At 45.1% G+C, this 12,255-nt stretch overlaps 1 protein-coding gene across 2 annotated transcripts in view; it reads right to left on the reverse strand.

Annotated features, from left to right (window-relative positions):
- WDR70 (WD repeat domain 70) overlaps positions 1–12,255 on the reverse strand; it is a 224,949-nt gene that overhangs the window by 192,498 nt on the left and 20,196 nt on the right. For both annotated transcript variants that reach the window (XM_083154608.1, XM_083154598.1), the window contains exon 6: positions 107–166. In XM_083154608.1, the coding sequence (XP_083010734.1) occupies positions 107–166 (60 nt within the window). The remainder of the gene's footprint in view (positions 1–106; positions 167–12,255) is intronic.

A 12,255-nucleotide genomic window follows, 5' to 3' on the forward strand; every position in this document is an offset into this window, starting at 1 on the left:
TGCTACGTGCTGCAATTGTGTGGTGGGTTCCTGTATCCGATCTCCGGCTGAGAACGTACAGCAATAACAGCAATGATAATATTCATGCGATGTCATCACTACTTACAGTTTTCGTGCCGTGCTGCAGTGTGATCTCATGTGAGTCCGGAATCCTTTTAACAAGGTTCTGTAATAACAAACAGCAATTTACAATGAGTTACAGTAGATATACATTAGATGTTTAGCATCACTGATTACACATATATACAGAGATACAGGACAGTCCTGTCCATGTTCTGTGAACAGATCTTTATGGAACCAGTCATCCTTGGAAAGGATTCATGTCCAGGCCTGTGGGTTATGTAGTAATATAAAAAAATTTCAGCAAAAAATGTGTATTCCTGTCGGCGAGGCAGGGGTGCGCCGTGGCCAGCAAGGCAGGGGTGCGCCGCGGAGAGCGAGTCAGGGGTGCGCCGCCGCCAGCGAGGCAGGGGTGCGCCGTGGCCAGCGAGGCAGGGGTGCGCCGCGGAGAGCGAGGCAGGGGTGCGCCGCGGTCAGCGAGACAGGGGTGCGCCGCTGTCAGCGAGGCAGGGGTGCGCCGCTGTCTCTGTCGCAGAGTTGTGGAAGGGTCATAGTTACACACATTTGCCCAGACTGGGAAATTATTAATGGTGAGAGGGTGGATTGCGATTTGTGGATATGGATTTGTGGGTGGAGTGCGAATAGCAATCCATTCACAATTCACTCATAGAATTGCACAGGCGGGATTTCCTTCTGTCTGGGTGCCAGCTATCAACTCGCAGTCATCATTTACTACAGCCAATTGAGGGGCTATTCAGTTAGCCTCAGATGTAGAACTTAACCGGAATCTCGTTTTAGGTTAAAAGAAACAAGCAATAACTAGCCTGTCATAAATGCTAGCACATAAACCGTGTACACACGGGGCGATTTGGTCAGGTGATTGTGACTAGCTAGTCCAAATCATCTAGGAGATTAGCCAGAATCACCCCATGTGTACACTGCAGGCTATAGTACTGCGCAGCCCCGCGGCGTTGCTACCACCGGCCAAATAGACACTGCAGACAAGTTCATTTTGACTAGACACTGCACAGTGTATCTGGGGATTTATTTATTTATTAACAGTTTCTTATATAGCGCACACATATTCCGCATCGCTGTACAATATTTGAACAGCCACAGCAGTCCCAGCCCCAGTGGAGCTTACAATCTATATCCCTACCACATGTGCATGCACACACACACAGACATTCTAGGGGTAATTTTGTTTGGAGCCAATGAGCCTACCAGTATATTTTTGGATTGTGGGTGGAAACCGGAGTACCCCGAGGAAACCCATGCAATTATGGGGAGAATATACAAACTCCGCACAGTTAGGGCCATGGTGGGGATCGAGCCCATGACCTCAGTGCTGTGAGGCGGTAATGCTAACCATTACACCATCCGTACCGCTCTAGCCGTATCTCCAGTGCCTACGTCTTCATTTTGACCAAGCCACATCGCTTAGTCAAAATCTCTCAGCCCGAGCCTGTGTGTACATGGTTTGAGAATTTTAACTGTATTCTATGGGGAAAATTTACTAAGATGGGAATTCTATTGAAGATGGGATGTTGCCCATAGAATCCAATCAGATTATACCAATTATCTTCTAGAACAGGGATGGCCAAACCTGTCCTCGAGATCTACCAACAGTTCATGTATCTTAGGCAACCTGTGGATCTATAGTAGGAATGAATGCAGCAGGTTTGACAATGTGACAGTTAGTAATGACTACAGCTGTGCACCAGCTAGGTGACTTGGAAAACGTGGACCGGTTTGGCCACCCCTGTTCTAGAAGGTGTGAAAATAAATAAGTAGTAGAATCGGATTAGTTATTTAATGGCAGTATATTACCGCAGGTTAGTTGATCCCCCAGGGTTATTGAATTAGACCCGGTTAACACATAGGACCGTGAACTTTTTACATAATGAAGGTGTTACCACTTGTTAACAAGTCAAATTACGGTGTGTTAAAAAGTGGGTCTAAACAAACAGCCATAAATATCCTGAGCCAATAAGAGATAATAATAGAATAAAAATAAATGATAAAATAAAAATAATACATGCAAATAACAGGAAGAAACTGGGTACATTGCAGTAACGGAAACACTGGAAATAGGAAAAGGACATTTAAGATATAATGTGGACAAAAATGGACTTCCACTGCTGCGGAGCTGCCAACAGCGATGCACTCTAGGGCCCTTATTCAGATCTGATCGCAGTACAAATTTGTTCTCAAAATGGGCAAAACCATGCTGCACTGCAGGTGGGGCAGATGTAACATGTGTAGAGTGAGTTACATTATCTATCTCCCAGTCTGAGGTCTACAGCGTCCTCAATCTGTTTACTCAAATCATGAAACGGCATGTGGCACACTGCCTGCCCTTACAGATATGACTCTGCCCATTTTTAAAACCTCAAAACGCACCCTGCCCTTTATGTGTGTGGCACTCTGCGCCCTTACGCTGTCCCCCACCGCATGAACTTTCGGTGTTTGCCATCGTGTGTAATGGGTATTACGGTGTATGCTATCATGAGTAATGGGCATTATGGTGTGTGGTATAATGTGTAAGAGGCATTCCAGTGTGTGCCATAATGTGTAATTGTCATTACGACAGAATATGTAATGGGAATAACAGAGTACGACAATGTTTAATGGGGGTAATCCTAGTTCAGCATGCAATTTTTTTATATATGGGTTTTTTTGGTTTCTAATGTAAATTTCTAACATAAAATGTGCCCTGCCCTAAAAAAATCCGAGTAAGAACACTACTACTGTGAACATTCCATTGATTCGATTGGTTACAGATTATTATGTTCACAGGTGATGAAGGATGAATACAATGGGTGTCCAGACTATAGTAAAACAACCTAGAACATAGGAAATAAACATTAAACTATGAAGATGGTTTGTTTTAAACAGCAGTGAAGTTGTTTGGGACAAAATCTTTCATTAACAAACCTTTATAATCTGTGATAAGTGCGGCCGGGACATTATGAAGAGTGTCAGTGGTGCTTCATTTGGTTAAAACCCCAAAATAGTTGAAACTAGAAATGCTACGTACTTCAGTGCAAGTACTCTGCTGACATTCTTCTTGTGGAATCTGAGATCCATAAAGCAGCATTTCAGACAAATCCATCAAAACACCAACAATTATAACTGGGCCCTCACAGCTAAATTCCACTGCTTTGTGTAATGTCTATAATGCAATAGAATTAATTACAGAGCAACATGTTTTGAAACGGAGACTTACAAAAACAAGTCAACTATATTCCAAAATAGATAATCGCTGCAATTGTTTATAAGATCGTGTGAGCCTTCAGCTAAAGTCATGGTTAGACAACCTGTGGCTCTCCAGCTGTTGTTGGACTAAACGTACCAGCATGCTTCCCCAAAATTCTGGGTTCTGGAGATTCAAAATAGTTTGAGGCTGAAACGTAACCATATATTTTAAAGGGCAGGTGTTATAGACAGAGAACGGAGAGTATCCATGTTATAGGCTGAACCAATAACATTTATCTCAATATGTATCTTATAAATCTGCTGGAAGTAAATGGCTCATCGGTGGTTCTACATATTATAAGCCTAAATCACTCTAAAGCGGTTCTAATATCATTTTGCTGGACTTCCATGGCAACCACAGTCACAACACACACAAGATACAGTAGTGAGCAGAGTCCTTGGAATGCCAAAAATGTATTAAGCCTGAAGAAGTGATGAAGTAGAAGGTATTAATGCAGAAGCCAGTCAGCTCCTAACTGTCACGTTACAGGCTGGGTTTAAAAAATGACCTCCTACTTTTTCACTTCTCCAGGCTTCATACATCTGCCTCTCTGTTCTCAATGGCACTGTTTCTGCACGAAAAACGACTTGTTAGCAGCACACAACCCGGCTACAATTGCACGTGGCGGAGATGGGATATATCACTGCCAAATATATATATATATATATATATATATATATAACCATCAGCATTTACATCATTCCTGTAGGTTCTTGTTTCAGCTGTAACCCTCCAACATCTGACCGACAGTCAGTATCCCAAAGCTTGGATCCCGACTCAGGGGCTATTCCCCCTTGTGGGTCCACAACCCCCATAGAGGGAGAATAGAATGTGGCGAGCGTAGCGTGGTGAGTGACGCGAGCCCGCAAGGGTCTAGTTTGCACTCGCCCCCCTGTCGGAGCACCGGCAGTCAGGATCCCGGCATCGGGATACTGACCGTCGGAGTGCCATACCACACCCCCAACATCTGAAGAGAAGAAACCGGTACAAATTCAGAAAGGGGGCGTGGCCACAGGAAAAGGGGATAAGGTCATACCCTTTCAATGGAGAGTTGGAGACCCAGAAAACTGGTACAAAGCCATTTTTGGCCATAAAAAAATGGAACTCTACTGGCCAAAATGTACAGATGGAGGTATGCTGCAGACTATAGAAAAGTAATAATAATAATAACACACATATATATATATATATATATATATATATATATATATATGTGTGTATGTGTGTATCATATTGACAAACCATGTTGGGTACTGCCTGCTGACTCCTCCTTTAGATAAGCCACACTTTCCTATATATTCCGGGTTTTTTTACATATTTGTAAAAAAAATGTTGTCTTTTTAAAAAAAAATTTTTTTTTAATTTTTATCCGTTTCATGAATTGAAAGTACCTATTTTTCCCTGCTGTGCAATGTGCACATATCTTTATTAATAAATATAGATTTTTTTCTACTATCACTGTGCAGGTTATTTAGTCTCTGAACCCTTATCCTTTGTTTTCTAGATCAGCAGTAGAAAGAAAGAAGTAATAATGACACTGTATAGGTCATTGGTACGACCTTGTGTTCAGTTCTGGAGGCCATACATCTCCAGGGGGATATAAATACATTGGAGAGTGTACAAAGAAGAGTGTGCAAAGAAGGGCAACTAAAATGGCGCATGGCCTACATCACAAAACGTACCAGGAAAGACTAAAAGATCTAAATATGTATACTTTAGAGAAGAGAAGGGAAAGGGGGGACATGATAGAAACTTTCAAATATATCAAGGGCTTTAACAAGGTACAGGTGGGAGAAGAGGAGCAACAGAACACGAGGACATGCACTGACACTAGAGGGAGGAAGATTCAGGGGAAATCTGAGGAAGAATTACTTCACAGAAAGGGTAGTGGATAGGTGGAATAGCCTCCCATCAGAGGTGGTAGAGGCAAATACAGTAGTACAATTTAAACATGCTTGGGATAGGCATAGTGATATCCTTACAAAAAAATAAGGATCAAATAAGGGGCAGAATAGATGGGCCAAGTGGTTCTTATCTGCCGTCAAATTCTATGTATATATATATATAAAAAAAAAGAACCAAGCAGGTTCAATTTACAGAGCCAAGAGTTATGGAGTCACTATAACAGACCTTTAAGTAATTGATATTCCGATAAACATTTCCACAATTGGCCAATTCCACAGTGACACCTACTGTTCAGCTGCGTAAAGAGGTTTTTTTTTTTTTTTATCTATATACAGTAAATGATTACAGACATACAGTATATAGTAATATAATGGTTAAGTGAGGTACAAGCTTCACAATAATCAGGCGGATCAGCCACATAATCAACTACAGAGGATGTGGTCATTTTGTGACCTAAACTAATTTTCACGGAACACTGTCTAAGAGTGAATCATGAACATGCAAATTCACACTGTACCTCAGCACTGTACCTTGCACAAGTAACTTACAGCGGACCAACATCTCTCCTAGCGCATCTCCTAGTGCTATATAGGAGCGCATAAATGGTTACAAACAAAAAAAAATTTTTTATTACATTTAGTAGTATACAGTGGCCAGCTGCTGTTTAATAATAATGTTTTAGCAAGATATCGGTGTCATTTATTGCATTATAACATGTTTCTCCCACAACAGTAACCATTGCAGACTTCCATAGACAGTGCAGATAGAATATCCAGTAACATCTCTTATATATTTGGCTACATCTGTCACTCAAAGTGTGTGAGTGTGTGTATAACGCTGGGTGGAGGCTCTGACTCACATGACTGACTCACATGACAGAGAACCAGCACAGTGAGCCCACAGTGCCAGACACCCTCTGCCTCCCCATGTTGCCCAGCACTGCTACTCCACAGCCACCAGGTGAGCGCCCCCCGCCGCACACCACCCCGCGCCCCCCTCCCGCGGTTTGCAGCAATTCGTGGCAACCCCCCACCAGAACCCCCGTGAACCCCGCCCTCCTGCGATTCGCGGCACCCACCCCCCGCAATTCGCGGCACCCCCCCCCGCGCGCGCGATTCGCGGCAGCCCCAGGATTAAATGGCACATGCAAAACACTGACATGGCTATGGTCGACAATGAAAAAGGTTGACATGAGTTTTTGAAGATTTATTTTTCATTTTTTGAATGTTTTCATTGTCATGTGTCGACATGGGCACCAATGAAGTGCCACACTTATGTCAACATTTACATGTGTTGACCTTTCTGTGTTGATTTTTTCTTGTGGCGATTCGCGTCACCCCCCACCCCCCCCCGCAACCCCCACTGCCGCGATTCATGGCACACACACACACACACACACACACACACCCCCCCGCGACCCACCCCTCCCGCGATTCTCGGCACCCCACCCCGTGACCCCCCCCTCCCCCAATTTGCGGCACACCCCCCGTGACCCCCCCTCCCACGATTCGCCGCAACCCCGCCCCTGCAACACCCCCCCCCCCCCCCGCGATTTGCGGCAAACCACCCCCCCGCCACCCCCCTCCAGCGATTCTCTGCAACCCCTCCCCTCCCGCGATTCACAGCAACCACCTTCGCAACCCCCCCTCCCGCAATTCGCAGCACCCCCCGCGACCCCCCCTCCCGCGATTCGCGGACACCCAAGTTGCAATACAGGGCATCTTTCATACAATTCTAACCATATTTCTCATATACAAACGTTCACAAATTAAGGGGGCGCAGCCCCTTACGACGGTGTGAAGAGCGCCCGTAGGGCGCGATGAATCACCTAGTATAAATAATAGGTTAATGGGATAGACATTTGCAGGGGAATGGGATAGGCATTTGCAGGGGAATGGGATAGGCATTTGCAGGGGAATGGGATAGGCATTTGCAGGGGAATGGGATAGGCATTTGCAGGGGAATGGGATAGGCATTTGCAGGGGAATGGGATAGGCATTTGCAGGTGAATGGGATAGGCATTTGCAGGGGAATGGGATAGGCATTTGCAGGGGAATGGGATAGGCATTTGCAGGGGAATGGGATAGGCATTTGCAGGGGAATGGGATAGGCATTTGCAGGTGAATGGGATAGGCATTTGCAGGTGAATGGGATAGGCATTTGCAGGTGAATGGGATAGGCATTTGCAGGTGAATGGGATAGGCATTTGCAGGTGAATGGGATAGGCATTTGCAGGTGAATGGGATAGGCATTTGCAGAACGCAGACAATGCCCTTCCCCCCGCCAGTGATATTGTTTCTAGTTTTTCCCACATGAGCCCCAGCAGCTACATGGAAGTGGGGGAAATGGTCATCCGCCTGTGCAAGACGCCACTTCACAGCTCAGCTCCCTGACTCCTGCCTGTCCCTGCTACGAACAGGGAACAATGAGGCTCACAAGTGATGCCTGAATTACAGCGGAGTTCTCTAAACACTTCTGTATTCATGTAAACACTGACGAGACGCTTTCATGGATACGTCCATACTCTCATCACTAAGGAAATGCCATAACATACATCACAACCTATATTACTATTAGTCACAGACAACACTAAATGCTTCTGAACGGGGACAGCAGTACCGCTACAGTAAAAGATCAAAAACAAAAGGGGAGTTACCCGGAATTCCACTTTCAGTCAATAGATCGACAGTGATGCATAAGGATGACCCTCAGGTCAGGATGCCGTTGGTCAGAATACTGACGGCGGCATACCGAAGGAGGGAATCCCGACAGGGGGTCAGGTAAGTATACTTACCCGACACCTGCCTGCCCAACCCTAACGCTCCCTTCTAAGAGCCAGACTAGGGATGCCATTTTTTTCAGTCTGGGATTCAGGATAGAAAAATGCTCAATTCCGGGGTTCCCAGGATCCTGGGATTGGGATCCCGAAAAAAAAAAAAAAAGAGCCCACGCGTCGGTCCCGTGGGCGGTAAGGCCAGGGAGTACGGTAGGCGGTGCCGCACTAAGTGAAGAGAGCGGCAGGCGTGTGGCCTGTGCAGCGTGACCTCTGACATCATGTCATCACGATCACAGGATTGGCCACCCTAAAACAGAGCTGACCCTAATTCCTAACTAACTCCCACGCCCTGGAGCCTAAATTTAACCCACCCTTCTAAGTGCCTAACAATAACCAATAACCCTCCCACCCCTGCAGCTTAACACTAAACCCCCCCCCCCTCCCTCCTGCAGCCTAACTAAGTCCCCCCACTAGTGTCTAAATTTAAAAACCACCCTCCCTGTCATAACGCTAACCGGCCCCGGTTACTCACCATTTGGCATCCCAGCAGTCGTGGTTGCAGTGTCGACATTCCAATGCCAGAATAGTGAATATGGTTGGCATGGGTTTTTTGAAAGGTTTTGAAATCTTAAACTTTTTCATACTTTACCATCCATGAGGACCATGGATGAGACGTTAATCTTGGGCACGGCACACTAAATATGGTGTCATGTGCTGAAACCTACAAATTGGCGCACACAATTTTTTTTTAAAGAAGTGCACCGACCATTTCCATGTCAACATGACCATTTGGGGGTCAACCTAGACCCTGTCGACTTTTTCATTGTTGACCTTTCATACCACCACCCCCCCCCACCCCTTAAAATCTTATTGATGCATTAACCGTTTGAGTGCCAACATCTCTGTGAGAGATGTACAAAATAGCTGCTAAAAAATGCCGGCGTCGCTCACATTTGTTATATAAATTCAAATTAAAAATATTGTGCATAAAAATTCCCTCAGGGTTACTGAGAGCAGCTATTTTATGGGAAGAATATTGATCAGAATGTAGCATATTAATTTATAAGGATAAAAAGGGTCTATTTACGAAGCCCTGGTGAGAGATAAAGTGGACAGAGAAGTACCTGCCATTGTACAGGCTGTGTTTGAAAAATGACAGGAGCTGTTTGATTGGTACTTTAGTTCCTACCACTTCCTCTCTCCAAGGCAAAGTAAATAGATCCCATAGTTTGTTCACTTCTGGACCATGCACACAACTTGGCACATTTGTTGCCAATGTACAGTGGAAACAGCCATTTTATCTCTCTCCAATTGATCTACATCCAAGGTTTTCTACAAGCGTCAATTTGATATAATTAAATCTTGAATTGAGCCCACAAAATGACAGCCTCTAACAATACTGTTCAATTAATTAAATTAATACAAGAACAAAGCTCTTTCATAACTCCAGGAAAGAAGCATTTTGGCATTTACCATTTATCCTTGTTTTTTTCTTCCAGCTCTTATTACTGATTACCATGGCAACCACAGTATCACTTGACAATATGAAGCGAGCAGAGAGGCTTTGAATTATCCCACTGAGCTCTATGTACTGTAAAATCACCTATTTTCCTTCTCACTACCTTCAAATGAAAGCCTGTGGGTAACTGGTAGCTGTATATTATGAAACTTCCAGAGAGATTTTGAAAATGAGTTGATGGTGAAGACCACTAGGAACTTATCAAAGAAAAAAAAAAGACTATGGTACTCTTTACTTAGAAGGACGCCCATCATGGCCATCTCGGGCATTGAATGCACTAAAAAATGGGGTGCGATGCGACCGACGAGATGCCCAAGATTTCCCATAGGGAACAATGTTAAATGTCTCAATTGACCCGATTTTCCTGTTCAATGCCTCAATTGACCCAATTTTTCCATAGGAAACAATGTTAAATGGGCCACAGAGGCCAAATAGGCACCCTGAAGTGTATAATGGCCACCCGAATTGTTAACGCCACCCCACGATCAACGTCAACCCGAAGCGTGGCGAGCGCAGCGAGCCCGCGAGGGTCGGCGGTACGCGTTCTACGACCTTTTCATACCCCCACTATCCACGTCGGCGTCGAGTTGAGAATAGAAAGTGTGGCGAGCGCAGCGAGCCACCGCGCCCGAAGCGTGGCGAGCGCAGCGAGCCCCGCGAGGGGACGCGGATACTTTCACAGTTATCCGCGTCCCCTCGCGGGCTTTACAGCTGTCCGCGTGCGCTCGCCACGCTTCGGGCTCGGTGGCTCGCTGCGCTCGCCACACTTTTTATTCTCAACTCCACGCCGACGTGGATAGTGGGGGTATGAAAAGGTCGTAGGACGCGTACCGCCGCCCCTCGCGGGCTCGCTGCGCTCGCCACGCTTCGGGTTGACGTTGATCGTGGGGTGGCGTTAACAATTCGGGTGGCCATTTTACACTTCAGGGTGCCTATTTGGCCTCTGTGGCCCATTTAACATTGTTTCCTATGGAAAAATCGGGTAAATTGAGGCATTGAACAGGAAAATTGGGTCAATTGAGACATTTAACATTGTTCCCTATGGGAAATCGCGGGCATCTCGTCAGTCGCATCGCACCCGATTTTTTAGTGCATTCAATGCCCGAGATGGCCGAGATTTTTTACTAACGATGCCCACGATCAAAATCGTGGGCGCCGTTCTAAGTAAAGAGTACCGAGATTTTTTTCAATGGAATCACCAGTTTGCATTGTACTTTCACTTTGAGCAGTGGTGGTTTTTACTTTCACTTTAAGCTTTACAAAGGAGTAATTTGGTGACGGTCCATTGAGTGGCCTCTTGTGGTCAGTGGTGGTACTACACCTTATAGAGGGGAGGTGTAGTTGGCCATATGATATATTATATATTGTATTGCGGATAACATATTTTGTCCATACTGGTATGTATCACAAAGGCAGAAAACACGGTTTCAATTTCCGCAGCTTTTACTATTTCAGTTTACATACGTATTCAACGATGGACAGAACCTACCCACCCATCTACTCTCTTCTGTTACACAGCATTCTAAGAAACAATGAAACATCGGCCCAGATAAATGTCAAATAATGAGGACTTGAAAAACTTCCTGTGCAGCGACCTGGCGTGAGCAGTGATACAAATATTTCATCATTTCCCCCCCGCTGCCTACTCCTCTGTTTAACGGAACACAATAGAATCTAAACAAAAGGCCATTTGTCACTGTGATAGGATCAGATGAGAAGACGGCGTACGGAGAGGCACGCCCTGCTCTATTTGCTGCGATATTTTTAGTGTCCTGAATAAGGATGGGAGAAGCTTGGTGACACGCCGAGGTCAGTTCCTGTGGTTGGGCCACGGCGGCGTTTCATAATGGCTCAAGTGGACTGGTCACACATATAATACTAAGTTCTGAGCTCTAGACAATAAACCGTTTTTTTGCAAGGATTTAAATGGGTGCAAATATTTACTGCCTTCTAGTCTGCAGCCAAAAGCAATATATAGAGAGGGCCCCAACCCGCGCTTTAATAAATGCTAGCAGCACCGCTGGAGGGACCCCCAGTTAGACGGAATCCAACTTTTAGAAATGAAAAACGGTGTTTGAGAAAGCCACTGACACAATTAAGCGGATAAGGAAGCGCCGGCCGGCACATCTTAGCCTAGGATTAATACCAGGGTCTGTCTCCAGCTATCCCTTGCTTACAAAACGGTAAATACGGTCCACTACAGCTGTTGTCAATTACTGCCCTCATGCATGCTATCTAAGCACCAAACGGAGGACTGGTAATTATATCTAAAATCAAACCATCTTTTTTATTTGATACCATCATTGACTATGATTTGACTGCCTGCATAATAACTGCACTGACCAGAGGACTGGTAACCATTATACAAACGGATTGCTTGCATGATAAAATTACTAACAGACTATGATACGGCAGAGTAATTTGCATCTAATCCGCGCGCGCGCACACACACACACACACACACACACACACACACACACAGTACAGATTAAAATAAACGCATATGCTTTTGATACGGCATATTTGGTCCATGGCAGGACAGGTGCGACAGAAAGCAACATAACTGGATGCTTGAGACAAACCTCCAATCAGACGACTCTGTAGCACACACGCCTCCCATGCCAGCCAAACAAACCTCACCACTCTATAGTGCTGCGCAGGGATTGGTAGAGACATGCAGGTAAAATTAAAAGTCCTAGAAGAGGGACATCTACCTACATTAGATTGTACGCTACA

Source organism: Crinia signifera, chromosome 1 (genome assembly GCF_055691185.1).
Source record: "Crinia signifera chromosome 1, ASM5569118v1, whole genome shotgun sequence".
Lineage (NCBI taxonomy): Eukaryota > Metazoa > Chordata > Amphibia > Anura > Myobatrachidae > Crinia > Crinia signifera.